Below are 18,926 nucleotides of genomic sequence, written 5' to 3'. Positions count from 1 at the left end.
CAGCTGAGAGCTGCCATAGAGGGTATGGTAGAAATTTGAAGAGAGAAAAAGTGAGAAGCAGCCATTCAGCGTAGTAAGGTGAATTTAGAAGCAAGTATAGTAGCATTGTCTGCCAAGATATTGAGTGCTCATTTGAGATTTGTGGCCTTGAACAGGAAGTGAGTCTACTGAGTAAGGTTGTATTATTTTCTCCAACAACCAACCATTCATCATACAACTGATCATCTCTATCCCAAGTCATAGAAATTGCAGTCATTTCCTCTCTCAATGTTATATTTATCCTCCTAATAGAGAATGCAATATTTAAGCAGGAAATTGAAAACCAAGCCATTAAGAACAGCATATTTGATACTCTTTGGTACTACTTTGAACATTTTGCCAGAACTTACCCCATTCTCCCATAGGCCTTGCTGTACTTTGAATCGATTGCTATTGCCTTCTCACAATCCTTTATTGCATCTGTGTAGTGACCTAATTTACTCTGAGCAGCAGCCCTAAGAGAAAGAGAAGAGATATTTATTACAAGCAGCCTCAAGGCACTAATTGAGATTAGTACTAATAAAACTATATTTTCCTTGTCCCACTTTGCATATAACTTCCAGTAAATATCTAAATCAAACAAAGATAATTCTACAATCAAAAAGATAACTCAAAAACAAAATTCAGGGGCTCCTGGGTGGCTTAGTTGGTTAAGCGTCTGACTTCAGCTCAGGTCATGATCTTGTGGTTTGTGAGTTCAAGCCCCATACTGGGCTCTGGGCTAACAGCTCAGAGCCTGAAGCCGGCTAAGGATTCTGTGTCTCCATCTCTCTCTGTCTCTGTCTCTGTCTCTCTCTCAAAAATAAACATTAAAAAAATTAAAAAATAATTCAGAGAAAATATGGAGGCCACCTTTCACTGTGTGCTTTCCTACAGAAAAGACAAATAAGTGAGTCATACAACTGATCTACCTACTTATTGCCTTTCGAATTTGCCCAAACAGAAAACTGAAAACACCAGGAATTACTAGAGGAGAATGCAGAGTGAGAGACAGTGGCAAATGGCTACAGGGGTATGCTGTTAAATGATCACTTTACTAGTAGGGTTAAGATCATCATCTGGCAAGTCTAAGATGAAAATCTAACTTACCCGTGTGCCAGAATCTGGCTGCAAACAAAGGATGGCAATGCATTCCATCCACTGAGCACAGAATCTCGGAGCAATAATGACTAAATGAGCAGAATGACTGTTCTACATGCGAGCCCTTCAAACTAAAACATTCCATAACGTCTCCTGCCCTCCATCCCACTACTGCCCCATTCATTCTTCTATTTATTCCAGAATAAATAGTTCTTATTTATTCATTCAACTCATATATCTATCAAGGTCTAGCTAATGCACAGACACTTTTCGAGGCCTAATGGATAGAGCACTAATCAAAATAACAATTCTGGGGGCGCCTGGGTGGCTCAGTTGGTTAAGAACCGACTCTTGGTTTCAGCTTAGATCGTGATCTCACAGTTCATGAGATAGAGCCCCACATCAATCAGGCTCTGTGCTGAGAGTGGAGCCTGCTTGGGATTCTTTCATTCTCTCTTTCTCTCTCTCTCTCTCTCAAATAAAAAAATAAATAAAAATAGGGGTGCCTGGGTGGCTCCGTCGGTTGAGTGTCCGACTTTGGCTCAGGTCATGATCTCACAGTTCCTGGGTTCAAGGCCGATATCGGGCTCTGTGCTGACAGCTCAGAGCCTGGAACCTGCTTCAGATTCTGTGTCTCCCTCTCTCTCTGTCCCTCCCCAGCTCACACTCTGTCTCTCTCTCAAAAACAAATGAACATTAAAAAAAATTTTAAGTAAACAAACAAATAAATAACTAAAAATAAGATTCCTGGCCTCAACAGTGCTTAGGTTCCTGTGGTGTGAGTGACTGGTGGCTGGCAGGCTATAAAGGAAATGTGGTGGTGAGTCCAATTTTCTGTCAATTTTTCTTCATATAGCATGACTGAGACCCTTTCTTTTCAAATTAGGTTACAAACTTAAAAAAAAAAAAACATATAGCCTCCTTTCTTTTAGTGAAAAAAAAATTTAAGTGTGAAAGTATAGAATTCAACAAACCTGATTTGGCAGTTCATATGAAAAAGAGGTATGGGTTTAGCGACTCAACATTCAACACACACTAACAAGCATGACAAAGATGGCCACTAAAAATGACCATTAAGGGGCACCTGGGTGGCTCAGTCAGTTGAGCATCCAACTTAAGCTCAGGTCACAATCTCATGGTTTGTGAGTTCAAGCCCCACATCAGGCTCGCTCCTGTCAGCATGAAGTCTGCTTTGAATCCTCTGGCTCCTTCTCCCTGCCCCTCCCCCGCTTGCATTCTCTCAAAAATAAATATTTTTTTAAATGACCATTAAAATAAGAGATATAGAATATATCACTTCCAAACAATTAGAAAAAATGAAGTAAAAATAAATCATTACAATAAAAGGCAAAAAAGAAAAAAAAGAAGGGGAGAGAGAAGCCAGAACATATCATAGCATAAGAACAACTCAAACTTGGGGCGCCTGGGTGGCTCAATCGGTTAAGCGGCGGACTTCGGCTCAGGTTATGATCTCGCGGTCCATGAGTTCAAGCCCCGCGTCGGGCTCTGTGCTGACAGCTCAGAGCCTGGAGCCTGTTTCAGATTCTGTGTCTCCCTCTCTCTGACCCTCCCCTGTTCATGCTCTGTCTCTCCCTGTCTCAAAAATAAATAAAACATTAAAAAAATTAAAAAAAAAAAACAACTCAATCAAACTTAAAAGCAATTACAAAGTAAACTAGATAAAAATCAGTTTCTCAAACTGTATACATATCAACTAAAACATAATCACATACATATTAAAGGGACAGAAAAAGGCAACTGGGCCAACTGAAAACCAAGCAAAAAAAAGCTGATGTAGAAACCCTAATATCAGAAATGAAACAAAAAGTATTATTAAGGATAAAGAGAGTCATTATTACTGATGAATCCTGTTAGTTTAATTTTATGGAAAACATTAATATGGCTCAGAAATCAAACTTGTAAGAAAAGTTTCACTCTCACAGAGGATGGGTGGCATGGGGTAGTTAGAATAAAAATGGGAATGAGACTTCAAAAAGGGTGAAAAAGAAAACCTTCAAATGGAGTAAAACAGAAACAAATGATGCTGTGTATCAACAAGAGTTCAAGTGAATTTCAAGTACAGTATTCTGAGTATATATTTTTTTTTAATTTTTATTTTTTAACATTTTATTTATTTTTGAGACAGGGAGAGACAGAGCATGAACAGGGGAGGGTCAGAGAGAGGGCGACACAGAATCTGAAACAGGCTCCAGGCTCTGAGCTGTCAGCACAGAGCCCGACGCGGGTCTCGAACTCACGGACCGTGAGATCATGACCTGAGCCGAGTCGGCCGCTCAACCGACTGAGCCACCCAGGCGCCCCTCTGAGTATATATTTTTAATGAGGTGGATTCTAAGGAGAAAAAAATTTGCAAAGAAACTGAAGTTTACTTAGTAGGCTTACTAGTGGTAGAATATTGATATCAGACTATCAACTGAAGAATATTGAAGGGTAGAGCTAATGAGTAAATATACTGGTGGTATTAGAAAGCAGCGTTTTTCATTCTGGAAGAACAGAAATCCATATAAAAGGGGAAGGGTAAGAGAGATTTCTGTGAAGATATCTGTATAAACCAATGCCTTTTTAAAAATTCTAATTCCTAGATCTGTTTACTGAAGAAGCACTAACACTTCTTCAGTAGCAATGATCATATCTTGCAACCAGATCCTGGTTTCTGAATTCTATTCTCCACTAATAAGAACAGGAGCTACCTGTAGAAATAGCTGGGCTCAGGTCCAGGGCAGAGAAAACACAAGGCAATGTGGAATACCTTGATGTCTCAGAAAGTAAGAAAGTATCCAAAAACAAAGTTCTATAGAAGGACACATAGCAAGTTTAAAGGGGCTCCCACCAGCTAAATATGGAATAATAGAAGTGCCAAAAATAATGATTGTGGTCATTTATTATAACATATTAAATAGGGTTTTAAAAATTCATGAGTCCATAATGATACTCAAAAAAGTTGGGGGAGGGAGAAGGAGGAGGAAAGAAAAAATGAGGGAATGGAAAGAAGCTCTTCTCTACAGAAATACGTGAGGAAATATATGTAAATGAAATGATAAAATCAGAAAATCATCATTCTGTAGCAATCAGCATTTTACTAAGTCAAGGAAATATCATGAATGGATGGTAAAACATTGAGTAAAAGATTATTGGGGAATGGATATTCACATGATCTGACCCTACAGATAATTTTTAATTAGAAAAGGAATAATAAGAGAGATATGGTGGTTACCACCCTAAGATATCAAACTTACAATCACCATTAATGGATAGCTTGAAATTATGTGCCTCCTACCACAGTGCAATAAATGGTACACTTTTATTTATGTTATTATTTTTGTAGGCTTCACACCAAACTTTAACCTCAAATTAATCATGAGGAAGCAGTCACACAAATCAAGAATATGGCACATTCTATAAAATCACTCGCCTGAACTCTTTAAATATGTCTGTCATTAAAAATAAATAAATAAATACAGTAATATTTTCTAGATTAAAGCAGATGAAAGTAACATAGCAAAATGCAATACACAAACAGTGATTGGATTCTGGATGAAAAGACATAGCTACAGAAGGTATTTTGGGGACAAATGGAGAAATTTCAATATTAATGCCATTTTCTTAATGATAGTTATGAAGAGTATATCCTTATTCTTAAGAGATATAATTGAAGTATTGGGGACCACCAAGAAAATTTTATACACAGGTACACACACACACACACACACACTCATAAAAAGACAGAAAGAGAGGGGCGCCTGGGTGGCGCAGTCGGTTAAGCGTCCGACTTCAGCCAGGTCACGATCTCACGGTCCGTGAGTTCGAGCCCCGCGTCAGGCTCTGGGCTGATGGCTCGGAGCCTGGAGCCTGTTTCCGATTCTGTGTCTCCCTCTCTCTCTGCCCCTCCCCCGTTCATGCTCTGTCTCTGTCTGTCCCATAAATAAATAAAAACATTGAAAAAAAAAATTAAAAAAAAAAAAAAAGACAGAAAGAGAGACAAAAAAACATGGCAAATGTTAGCTATTTCTGATTCTAAGGTAAGTATATATGGATGTTCATGTATTACTCTTTCAATAAGTTGAAATAGGTTTTTTTTTTTTTTTTTTTTTTTTTTTTAATTTTTTTTTTTCAACGTTTATTTATTTTTGGGACAGAGAGAGACAGAGCATGAACGGGGGAGGGGCAGAGAGAGAGGGAGACACAGAATCGGAAACAGGCTCCAGGCTCTGAGCCATCAGCCCAGAGCCTGACGCGGGGCTCGAACTCACGGACCGCGAGATCGTGACCTGGCTGAAGTCGGACGCTTAACCGACTGCGCCACCCAGGCGCCCCTTGAAATAGGTTTTAAATAGCTTTAAATTTATTTTCCTAAATACACATACATTCCATAATAAACTTATGAAATTATAGATAATATATAATTTATGATTATATATATTAAAACATGCTGACATATGACTGCTTCATGATCAGCAGTCTTCAAGTAAAGGCAATTCTCCCTTCTAAAATTCACTTTATCAATTCAACTCAAACTTTCATTGAAAACTATAATATGCTAAACCCTGAACTCCAAACCAAATACACAGTGATGAAGAGGATATAATTCTGCCCTCCAATCTTTCACTGCCTTAATAGGGAATAAGACATGTAAATAAATAAGTAAATAGTATGATAATTTCAGCAATGGAATCAAAGGAGGTATCAACAAAGTATCAGAGGAAGAGGCAACATGAGAAAAGTCTGGTTAACCTTCTGCAGAGGTGTCTAATAGAACTTTCTGTGATAAAGAAGTTCTTCATTGGTGCTATCCTATACAGTAGTAGTCCCTTACCACATGTAACTAAAGAGCACTTGAAATATGGTAGTGCAAGTGAGGAACTGAATTTTTTATTTTGTTAAGTTGAACCTACATCTGAGCAGCCACATGTGGCTAGGAGCTACATTACTGATTAGCACCACTCCATAGGACATGGTTGGGGAAGGGCAGAAGGGCATGGACAGGAGGCTGGGAAGAGAAGAAATTTAAAAAGTCTTTCCAGGGGTGCTCAGGTGGTTTCATCGGTAGAACATCTGACTGTTGATCTCAGGGTTCTGAGTTCAAGCTCCACATTGGACATGGAGGCTACTTTTTAAAAAATGAATAAAAAATAAATGTAAAAAAATGTTTTAAAGTCTTTCCTAGGAAACTTTCTAGGCAGAGCACATAAAACCACGGAGGGATGTTGCAACATGTTACTCATAAGAAGTCAGCAAAAGCAAGAATTACATGATTAATTTCACATTTTAGAAAGACTCTTGTGGCAGAAGAATGGATTGCGGAGGGCAAGTAGAAACGTGAAGCCAAATGAAGGTACTACAGCACTAATTTAACAGATTTAAGAACCTAAGGGAATAGTGATGGAAATGGAGGAGGGAACAAATGGGCTACTAGGAGGTATATGGAAAAGGGAAACTGAGGAGAAGACACCCTGATCCCTGGCTTCAGATGCTGATAACAAGACAAGGAATAAAGCAAGGAGAATCACACCGAGAAAGAAGAGTGGGCAGAACATTAAGACGGTGACCTGACACCTCTTTCAATCTTGACAGCTTTTGCTTTAGAACACAAACTGCAAGCTAGCATCTTTCAAAAGAGGATGCAGGCACCTGAACCTCTGAGGCCAGGAAAGGGAAGAGAAGTCAGGCTGCATTCCACTCCAATCTTCTGTGAGATAAAGCCAAACATGCCAATGTCTGAACTGAATATCAGTGTGGCCGGCTCTCACTGCCCCAGCTGTCTGGTTATCAGGGCATAACTAATGAAATTCCAACAGAAGAATACAGTCAGAGTCACCATGTTTGGAGACACCCTCGCTTTCTTTACCTTGTTAGAGAAAGACCATGAATACAATCTGTGTTCTATTTTTAGAGAAAATAAGGCAGAAAAATAAATCACAGATGCCTTACATCTCCCATACCATACGTCATGCATAAATAAGTTATAGCAAAAACCTCTTTCTACAGCTAGGAATGACACTGTTTTTGAAAGAAACAAATACTGAAAGCCTAGAGCTATGCTAGTTCCTTTACATACATTATTACTCTTCAGCTACCCTATGATGTGGTTAGTATCAACTCTATTTTACAAGTGAGGAAACTGAAGCTCAAAAAGCTTAAGTGGCTGCCCAAGATCACAGAGCTACTAAGTGGCTGACCTGAGATTCAATTCCAAGTTCAAAAAACCAAGTCCAACTCCCAGGGAGCCTAATGACTACATGCTGCTTATGGAGGTGGAAGAAAACAGAGTGCCAAACAATGTGGTCTCCATTTCAAGCTTTCTCGGAGCTCATGCTGTCTCTAGCATTCCTTGGTACCATGCCCTGATGATTCCTAATTGTGCCTTTTAAATTATGCTCTCCAACCTAAGACCCTTTCCCTGTCCTCTAATTTCTTTACGTCCATCAAATCTAGCTCCAACTCAAATTCCCCATCACCTGAGAGGTCTTCTGGACAAATTTTCTCCATCACGCCTGGTCTCTCTCCTGTACATCTTTAATTCCATTTATTGCCTCAGTCATTCAACCATCCCTCCATCCCAGAAGCATGAGACAAATATGGGTCAAATCAGCAATGAGGTCGTACAAAAGAAATAAAGAATACTGTTTAGGGACAGAAGACCCAGAAAACTGGCTTGTTTAATGTAAAATATCATTTCATATTATAAAGTACTTGGAAATGTTTTAGACCTATACTCAGTCATTTGTTGTTTTCTGTATACAAGTGTACAGTCCTCTATGTATAGTCCTCCATGCAACCAAAAAAAAAAATTGGCTGAACTCCTGTGAGGCACAATGCTAGGTACTATAGGGGATACAAAAAAAAAAAGATCCAATCTCTGCCCTTCACCTGAAGAAAAAAGTATGTATATAACTATAAGGTAAAACGTATGATAAACTGATACGTTACATATCACAGTCAATTCTAGGAGTATACAAAAAAGGCAAAAATAAATAATAGGTATTCAAGGGAAGACTCAGGTTTTCCTGGTACCCAACCTGAGCCTAAAGCATCATTAGCCTTTAAGATAGATATTAGAAAAGCAAGACTCAAGATTAAGAAATATGCCAACTGATTGTTTTTTAACAAATAAAAAAAATCACTTCTAGGGGTGCCTCGGTGGCTCAGGAGGTTAGGCATCTGACTTCAGCTTAGGTCATGATCTCACAGTTCATGAGTTCAAGCCCCGTGTCAGGCTGTGTTGATAGCTTAAAGACTGGAGCCTGCATCAGATTCTGTGTCTCCCTCTCTCTCCCTCTCTGCCCAGTCCCACTTGTGCTTTGTCTCTGTCTCTCTCTCTCAAAAATAAACAAACATTTAAAAAAGTTAAAAAAAAAAACCCACTATGGTCTAAAAAATTTTTAAACCTTTTCTCAATATTTGTATTAAATGTACAAATAAAGTTTTCTAGTTATTTAATATTAAATTCCATGCTCTATTACTGAACTCCTCAAGAAAATAGATACTATTTAAATGAAAAAGATAAGCTTGATTATTGATTTCAATTTAACCATAATTAAATGAAAAGCAAGCATAGGTATTATCAATAATCTCTTCAAATCCAGTACTAGCAAACATAAGATTATTAATGAACGCAATCTCATTTGAAATAAATGATTTATTTAGGATCCAATTTACTATATTCATAGTCAAAAGTGTATGGCTTACTGTGTTCTATAAACAAGCAATTTTCTGATAACATCTATAGCTGGTCATAACATTTAGTGACACTTCATTAAATACTTTTGTTTCAAATATTTAATATGCTAAAACATATATTTACCTGATGACAGGAATAAAAAACATAAAACCATAGCTTGAGGAATTCATTTTCTACAAATTATTCAGATTTTTTATTTTTGGGGGCTAGATTATTAAAACATATTAATAAAGGGATTTTTTTGGTAAAGATAATATAGTTGGATTTCTAGTATGTACAACTAAATTTGTTATGGATCCAACAGCTATAAATTTTGTGCAAAACAAAAAGCTAAAAGCAGCCCAGGTGACCATAAACAGGAAAACAGCTTAGCAAATTGTGGTTCACTCAAACAATAGAGTACTACTGAGTAATTAAAAATAAGAACCAATGAGGGGCACCTGGGTGGCTCAGTCGGTTGAATGTCTGACTTCAGCTCAGGACATAATCTCACAGTTCATGAGTTCAAGCCCCACATCAGACTCGCTTCAGATCCTCTGTCAGCCCCTCTCTCTCTGCCCCTCCCCAACTTGTACATCTTCTTTCTTTTTCTCTCTCTCAAAAATAAATAAACATTAAAAAAAAAAAAAGAACCACTAAGAGAAGCAAGAACATGGTGAAGCTTGAAACCATTAACTTGATTAAAAACAGTCTCACTCAAAAAAGTACATGTAGTACGATTCCTTTTATGTGGAATTCTAAAAGAAACAAATCTTACCTCTAGTGGAAAAAAGAAAACAATGGTTGCCTCTGATGTTTTAGGCAACTGACTCTGAAGGAGCATAAAGAATTTTCGGTATCTTGATAGGGGGTTTTGTGTTGTGTAAGTATATGTATTTGTCTCTTGGTTCTATCATTCTATTAATGATATTGCATGATAAAGTAGTTAGGAGGAAAATGTACTAATGGCTGCAATTTACCTTGAAATTCATCAAAAGTAACATGAACTAATAAACAGAGGGAGCACAAATAGCTGAATAAAAATGTGATTGAGCAAATATACTGAAATATTAAAGGCAATATCTTGATATGGATGGATATAAGAGTACTTACTGCAAACTTCTTTCAACTTCCAAGTATTTCATAAAAATGTAAGAAACCCCCCAAAAAGAAGATAAATGACACTAGATTAATTCAAAACAACACCTATCAGACTAACATCATTTCCTTTTCATTTTAACAGGCTTACTACCAGACTCTATTAAATCAGAGAAAGACAATTGACAACGTATTTGGACTCCCAATAAATTTGGATCTCTCTTCATATTCTGATCAAAACAAAAAAACCCAGTGTGCATAAATAATAATATTGAATAATAACATTATAATATAGAATTAATTATATAGTATATATTTAATATAATATATAACTAATATTTATATTATTATGAGTAGACAATATTATTATGCAATAATAACACTGTTGTGTACAACACTCTTTACTAGAAAGCTTCCTAGCACTTTATGTGTATTAACTATTTGATCTCTACAACAATCCTATGAGGTAAATACTATTAGCCAAATTTTACTAATGGGGAAACTAAAGTATACCTGTGTTAGGTAATCTGCTCAAGGTCACACACCTAGTAAGTGCCAGAGCCAGAAATTAGAATCCAAAGAGGCTGGGTCAGAACCCCTGCTCTTTTTTTTTTTTAATTTTTTTTTTAACATTTATTTATTTTTGGGACAGAGAGAGACAGAGCATGAACGGGGGAGGGGCAGAGAGAGAGAGGGAGACACAGAATCGGAAGCAGGCTCCAGGCTCCGAGCCATCAGCCCAGAGCCCGACGCGGGGCTCGAACTCACAAACCGCGAGATCGTGACCTGAGCTGAAGTCGGACGCTTAACTGACTGAGCCACCCAGGCGCCCCAGAACCCCTGCTCTTAACCACTTCCCTATGATTGTTCCCTTAGTTGACTTCATAACTGACAGAATATAACATGTGGCGTTCTTAAGTTTGTGAATGACATGAAACTTGGAGCAAAAAGTAAACACATTACTTTACAAATTACCCGAAAAGATTAAGGGTCATACACATGAGAGACTTTAACAAGATAAAATTCTACAGGGATAAAATAGAAGATCCTGAATTTTGGAAGAGACACAACTAAACCTCCAGTGACAGCACTGGTACACAGCAAGTGTTTGGCAAGAACCTGTCAAATGAAAATATGACTGAATGACAGAATAAAGAGAATGTGTGAAAAAGAGACACTTCAATAAACCAGAAACAAAATATTAATTCAATAAATAATGCTATAAAACGCTAACATATATAATTATGCTATCTAGAAGTAGGTTAAATGAGAGCCCTAGAAAACTACTGTGGTCAGACCAATTCCGGAAATGCTGTATGAATTTCTGGGAACTACAGAGTAACAGATACAGGTAAACTGGAACAAGTTTAGAGCAAAAGTGCAGAACTTTAAGCTATATTATCTAAGGTGTGATTGAAAAAATTGCAAATATACAATGTGGAGAAAAGAACTCAAATGAACATGGTAGCAATCTTCAAAATGTAAGGTACTATTATGAAAAAGAAGGATCATAATTATTCTGTAACTGCCCTTAAGAATAAAAATTAAAACTGCCAACTGAGATTAGCTACAAGGGCTTCAGGAAAACAAGTTCAGTGTCAACATAAGGAAGACTATTCCAACAGACAGAACCACGAAAGAAAATGCAGAGGAGGGGCGCCTGGGTGGCTCAGTCAGTTAAGGTCAGGTCATGATCTCGCAGTTTGTGGGCTCCAGCCCCGCATAGGGCTCTGTGTTAACAGCTCAGAGCCTGCAGCCTGCTTCAGACTCTGTGTCTCCCTCTCTCTCTGCCCCTCCCCACTCACTTGTATGCTCTCTCTCTCTCTCTCTCTCAAAAATAAATAAACATCAAAAAAAAATGTTTTTTCTTAATAAAAGAAAATGCAGGGGAGAAGGGGTCATCTCAGAAGGGTATGAATACCCTAAATAGCACAAGGAAAACTCAATGAAAGATTAGACCAAATTAAAGATCTCTTCCAAATCTAAGAATTTACTATGTAACAAAAGGTAATTTTTATAGATTTCAGTCCTAAAAGGTTTCAAATTGGTTAAAATAGATACCATTCACCAAAGCAGACTTGCAATGATAAAATTTAAATGTGAAGGAAAGAGAAGTTATTTGTCAGGTCTGCAAATGGGGAAGGCTTTAAGACTAAAAACACTGGACACTCTCAAACAGGGTTGCTTGTTGGGGTGGTGGATGGGAGGATGAGCTAAATGGGTGATGGACATTAAGGAGGGCACTTCTTGGGTTGAGCACTGGGTATTGTATGTAAGTGATGAATCACTGGGTTCCACTCCTGAAACCAATACTACACTGTATGTTAACTAACTTGAGTTTAAATAAATAAATAAGACTGGGGCGCCTGGGTGGCTCAGTCGGTTAAGTGTCCGACTTCGGCTCAGGTCATGATCTTGTGGTCTGTGAGTTCGAGCCCCGCATCGGGCTCTGTGCTGACAGCTCAGAGCCTGGAGCCTGTTTCAGATTCTGTGTCTCCCTCTCTCTCTGACTCTCCCCCGTTCATGCTCTGTCTCTCTCTGTCTCAAAAATAAATAAATAAATAAATAAATAAATAAATAAATAAATAAATAAATAAGTAAGACTTAAAAACACTGGAATAAAATTCCAAAGAAAGGAAAAAAAACAAACAAAAAAAAAAACAAGGAAAGACAAACTTGTCTACACAAATATTTAAAACCTTTACATATGAAAAACATTAAAAGGCAAACAGTAAGCTATGCAATTAGGACAAATGGATTATATATTTAATATACAGCTATGCTGTACAGGAGAGTAGACATAAGCTACATGTGGCTACTGAAATTTAAATTAATTTAAATTGATTTTCAATCAATTAAACAATAAAAATTTACTTTCTCATTTGCACTAGACATGTCAAGTGGTCAAAAGCCACTCTGGCTAGTGGCGACTGTAATGAACAAAGCAGATACAGAACATTTCCAGCACTGCAAAAAGTACTACTGGAACTTTAATATTTAAGATGGATTAGTTCAGGGAATTCATTACACAGTTGATGCAAGAGCTAAGATGCCAGGCAGGGGCATCTTGTTGTGTAGCAATCCAGAGATGAGGAACAGCAGGAGCCATTACCATCCCTAAGATAGAGGACAGAGTGCAGAGTCCAAAAGCCAACATCACCTGGCAAAAGCTGTGACCATAGCAGGTGTCTTGGGTGGGAGCTGGAGACAAGGATGAGAAGCAGCCCCTGCTGGATAAATACCCTGATGTAAAAAGAGGGGAAGAAACACCCCGCCTTCTCCCCTCCTCTGCCCTCCAATCTCCTGCCAGCACCTCCTGTGACTGAACCCAGACAAAACTCAGGTGACAAAGGGCCCTGGGAAATGTACTCTATAAGGGTCGGACCCTTTGTTTAAAAAGGGCAGAACAGGGAAAGAAAGAAGTATGAGGTCAAACAAGCTAAGGCCGGGCACAGGTACAAAGAGATAATTGTAAGAAAACAAACAAACACAAATGGCCAACATGTGAAAAATGTCCAACCTTACCAGTAGTTAAATATAAATTAGAACAATTACTATTAAAATAAAATTAATATTAAATTAATAATAAATAATGATAACTCAAGTACTTAGTGCTGATAAGGATGTGGTAAAAACAGATGCACTCATACACTTCCAAGGAAGGAAATAAATTTTCAAAATTTTTCAAAGAAGTTCGAACAATTTTGCAATCAGCATCGACAAATTTTGAATGTTTACACAGTTAAATCAATTGAATGCAGTTCCAAGGATAAACCCAAAGTCCAGAAAATCTGAATTTCAGAAAATAATTTGAGAAACAAAGATGTTCATTCCAACTTCATCATATTGAAAAAAAAAGGAACAATCTGCCAGTACCTTTATATAAAGTACATTTAAAAAAACAATAAAATAAGTTAAGGTACATTTATACGTTTATTAAAAAATAACTAGTACTTGTTTGCCAGCCACAATGATAGGTGCTGGAAATATAAAAAAGATTAAGAGGTAATAACAGACTAATTTGTATCCACTTAAAGAATGTTTATGAAGAGTTTCAACAAAATAAGGACATGTTTATGATATGCCTACTGAATAACAACGAATCTAAAACCGATGACACATCAAACAAAATATGCCAAAGGTTAGTTAATAAGAGTGACTACCTCTGAGTGTTAATTTTATGGGTTACTTTTCCTTCTTTCTACCTTCCTGAACTTTCAAATTTTTCAAAATAAATCTTACAAAATAAATTCATTTCAAAATAAATTTTCAGTGCTATTAATACAAATTACAATTGAAGAACTATAAACCTGCCACAACAGTGCCAGTTTACCTGTTGCAATAATAAACTGCATTATTTGGATCCAGTTCTATGGCCTGTGTGTAACAATCCACGGCAGCAGCATAATTTTCTTCTTTCATGTGGTTATTGCCTAAAATAATCAATATGTACAATAAGTATAACATACACACAGAAAAAAGCCTGAAAGATACATTTTAATCATAGAAACTACAACAAAATGAAGGTCAGCAATGTGATTTTTCTTTTTTTAAATTTTTTAAGTAAACTCTACCCCCAATATGGGGCTTGAACTCACCACCTCGAGATCAAGAGTCGCATGCTCCACAAATTGAGTGAGCCAGGCACCCCGCCAACATGATTTTTCATCAGCAGTAGAGCTAAATTTTATATTTTACTATACAGTTGACACTCCTTAGCCATCAGTGTGTTCAAGTGATTTTTAACAACGTGAAGTCTTAAAGCAAGTAAAGCTTGTATACCTTATTAAATCCAGGCTTCATAAGTGAGTAAATGCAACAATTATGAGTATCCCATGGCAAAATTTAATCTCTTCTCACCTTCCTTATATTCATCTCCTGCCTTCCTTTTAGAGCTGCTCCCCCATTCCAGATGCAATCCCTTTCCCCATCATCATCTCATTATCCACTCCTTCCCTTGTCAAAACATACACCTGCTATGGGGCACCTGGGTGGGTCAGTCAGTTAAGCATGTGACACTCGATTTAGGCTAAGGTCATGATCCCAGGGATCATGGGATTGAGGCCCATATCATGCTCCAGGCTGACAGTGTGCAGTGAAATAAATTCTCTCTCTCCCTCTTTCTCTCCCCCTCCCCCCACTCTCTTAAAATAAATAAACAAAAAACAAAACGATACAAAAAACCCTACTGAAGGGGCACCTGGGTGGCTCAGTCGGTTAAGCATCCGACTTCAACTCAGGTCACGATCTTGCGGTCTGTGAGTTCGAGCCCCGTGTTGGGCTCTGGGCTGATGGCTCAGAGCCTGGAGCCTGCTTCGGCTCCCTCTCTCTCTGCCCCTCCCCCGTTCATGCTCTGTCTCTCTCTGTCTCAAAAATAAAATTAAAAAAAATGTTTAAAAAAAAAAAACCCTACTGAATAGCCAAAATCTCAGAATTCTGCTATGTGGGTAAGCCAGTAAAATTAATCATGTTAATATGCTATCGGAAGATCATATTTTTTTGTGCTATCCATTCCAGAGACAGATTTCTTAAAGGGGACTGTTGGACATTAATTTCTAGAAAGAATTTCAGATACCATGGCTAGCCCACAGGGTGCTAATTTTCAGGAAGTCATCTACAGATACATCTGGTAATAATTTAGCTAGGTTAAGAACTAGCCAGCAAAATAAGGAATTTCCTGTTGGCTATCTTTTGTATTCCATTAAAGGGAAAAATGTGTCCTGCTCACTGATAAGAACCACGGTTCAAAACTGAAATTTTAAAACACTGGGATTAAGAGGAAGAATTTACATCACAAAAGCCTCTGTTACTCCTCCCAACTTTCTCTAAACCAGAAGCTCTCCTATTAGTTTTATCTTTTAATACATCATTAGCTACTTAACAGGAGTAGGAGAGTATAACTTTGCAGGGAACAGGAACAGCAAGATTAAAGGAAAGGCAGATAGACAAAAGCATATAAAAGGATGCAAAAGTTACTGCAAATTAAGAATCAAAAATGAAGGGTGACTGGGTGGCTCAGTTGGTTAAGCGTCAGACTCTTGATCTCAGCTCTGGTCATGATCTCAGTTCTGGGTTCGAACTCCCAGGTAGAGCTCTGCACTGACAGTGGGGAGCCTGCTTGGGATTCTCTCTCTCCCTCTCTCTGCCCTTCCCCCGCTCATTCTCTCTCTCTCAGAAAAAGTAAATAAACACGAAAAAAAAAAAACAGACCTTCATCCTGGTTTAAAAAAAAAAAAAGGAATCAGAAATGAATATAAAGAGTAACCTAATTGGTACACAGTTTCTTTTGAGGTGATAAAAAATGTTCCATAACTGTGGTAATGGCTGCACAACTCTGAATATTCTTCAAAAGCAGTGAATTTATACACTTAAAATTTTTGTTTCTAATGTTTATTTTTGAGAGAGAGAGAGACAGAGACAGAGTCTGAGTAGGGGAGGGGCAGAGAGACAGAGAGACACAGAATCTGAAGCAGGCTCTGCTTCAGATGGCTCTGAGCCATCAGCACAGAGCCTGATGCAGGGATAGAACTTATCAGCCATGAGATCATGACCTGAAGTCAGATGCTTAACCAACTGAGCCAGCCATCCAGGCGCCCCTGAATTTATACACTTTAAAGGAGTAAATTTTATTTACAATAAAGTTGTTTTTACAATAAATAAAAAACTTATTTAGACCCCCACCCCCAAAATGTAATGAATATAAAGCCTCTAAGGAAGCTAAGAGGATTACATAGTTTTTATGATAGAGCAAGAAATTAACTACATGAGCCTAAGTACTGAAATACATTTGCTTAACCCATGTAAAAGATTTAAATTTTCTGGGTTATGTGGATTTTCCTGTTGCTATGGGCCTTTGTGTCTCGGGGTTCTTAGGGAGCCCTCTTGCTCAACTAAAGACCCTAAGAGTTAAAACCAGAAAATGAAAAGACTACTTAACTCATGCTCTAACTAAAATCCATTGTTCTTATTTCTTATCACACTTTCTTGAGGCAATGATGAAGGTGTTGTGCAATGACCAGAACATTCCAACTGCTAGTCTAGAAAAGCCCTGATAGCAAGGTAATGCCTAGAATACCACGCCCCTCAGATCCCTTTCCCTACCCTTTATACGTGCTGAAAACATACTGATCCCCAGCTGTGATCATGCACTGCCTCCAGGCTCTCTAGCACGTACCCCCTGAACCTCTGCCAGTAAAACTCTAGGTGTCCATCTTGTGGGAGGAGAGGTGGGCATGTGTAAAGATGGAGCCTGCCGCCTCCCCTGGCTGCTGGCACCCAAAGTGAATTTCTCCTTTCTCTTTTCCAAACCCTCCTCTCTTGGGTTACTAGTTACTCTTGAAAGAAGTTTAGGACTTTATCTGAGTTTGTTCAGCAACAGTGTTGGCAAACCCAGCCAGAAGCTGTGCTTCTGACTGTGAAGCCCCCTTGAGATTCCAGGGGACAGAGCAGCTGGCCCTGCAGTGCAAGAGCTCACCTGTTCCTTTCCTGAGTGAGCAGCTGTGACAGATCGTTTGATAGTCGAGTGGTATTATAATAATAATAATAATTATTATTATTATTATTAAAATCTATTGTATGTATTTTCTTATAAACCGCCATATCAAAAGTCTACATACTACATTGTATATACACTATGCATATGTCCACTAGATGTATATATATATTTACATATATTTACGATAACCCTTAAATCACAAAATATCCAATATGCAAATATTTGGGACACAAATGAAGAAATTTGTAAAGATAAATATAACCGGGGGCGCCTGGGTGGCGCAGTCGGTTAAGCGTCCGACTTCAACCAGGTCACGATCTCACGCTCCGTGAGTTCGAGCCCCGCGTCGGGCTCTGGGCTGATGGCTCAGAGCCTGGAGCCTGTTTCCGATTCTGTGTCTCCCTCTCTCTCTGCCCCTCGCCCGTTCATGCTCTGTCTCTCTCTGTCCCAAAAATAAATAAACGTTGAAAAAAAAAAAAAAAAGATAAATATAACCGAACATTGTATAGCACTTTATACATATGGGGTACTCTCCTGTAAAACTGTCTCCTTTAATTATCAAGACATCCTATAAGAGGCACCTGGGTGGCTCAGTCACTTAAGCATCTGACTTCAGTTCAGGTCATGATCTCATAGTTCATGGGATGGAGACCCACATCAGGCTCTGTGCTGACAGCTCAGAGCCTGGAGTCTGCTTCGGATTCTGTGTCTCCCTCTCTTTCTGCCCCTCCCCTACTCTCTCTCTCTCTCTCTCTCTCTCTCTCTCTCAAAAATAAATATTAGGGGCGCCTGGGTGGCGCAGTCGGTTAAGCGTCCGACTTCAGCCAGGTCACAATCTCGCGGTCCGTGAGTTCGAGCCCCGCGTCAGGCTCTGGGCTGATGGCTCGGAGCCTGGAGCCTGTTTCCGTTTCTGTGCCTCCCTCTCTCTCTGCCCCTCCCCCATTCATGCTCTGTCTCTCTCTGTCCCAAAAATAAATAAACGTTGAAAAAAAAATTTTTTTTTTTTAAATAAATATTAAAAAAAAAAGACAACCTACAAGATATGCACATATTTTTGTGATGTGTCAGGGAATCACAGAAAAGAAACCATCTTGGTTTTGTCTCAACTTACTGCAACTCTTTACAAATGAAGCACACAAAAATATTTGAAAGACACCTCTAGGAAGGTACTACCTGGCTAGAAGCCTTGATTAACACAGACAAGTGTCACAGGCAGCCTGGAAAAACCTTATGCTTGACAAACTGCAGTGGCCATTAGTGCTCACATGAATAAAAACCTGTATAAAATAACAATTGCTTTAACTTTGTGTGTAACATGTCTCAGATGTGATAGGTTTTAGTAAAATGAAAGAATAAAAGCTTTGAGGGGTGCCCAGGTGGCTCAGTCGATTGAGTGTCCAACTCTTGATTCTGGCTCAGGTCATGATCCCAGGGTTGTGGGGTCGAGCCCTGCTTCAGGCTCTGCGCTGAGCCTGGAGCCTAGCTGAGATTCTCTCTCTCTCTTTCTCTCTCTCTCTCTCTCTCTCTCTTCCCCAT

The 18,926-nt window shown here is 38.4% G+C and overlaps 1 protein-coding gene across 2 annotated transcripts in view; it reads right to left on the bottom strand.

Annotated features, from left to right (window-relative positions):
* The window catches only part of SGTB (small glutamine rich tetratricopeptide repeat co-chaperone beta), a 47,332-nt gene that overhangs the window by 10,344 nt on the left and 18,062 nt on the right, over positions 1–18,926 (bottom strand). For both annotated transcript variants that reach the window (XM_086699885.1, XM_025924506.2), the window contains exons 5-6: positions 14,229–14,328; positions 390–494 (exon numbers count right to left, since the gene is read on the bottom strand). In XM_086699885.1, the coding sequence (XP_086556011.1) occupies positions 390–494; positions 14,229–14,328 (205 nt within the window). The remainder of the gene's footprint in view (positions 1–389; positions 495–14,228; positions 14,329–18,926) is intronic.

Source organism: Puma concolor, chromosome A1 (assembly GCF_028749965.1).
Source record: "Puma concolor isolate L17-30 chromosome A1, mPumCon1.1.hap2, whole genome shotgun sequence".
NCBI lineage: Eukaryota > Metazoa > Chordata > Mammalia > Carnivora > Felidae > Puma > Puma concolor.
This window is presented reverse-complemented; position numbering and strand designations above follow the sequence as displayed.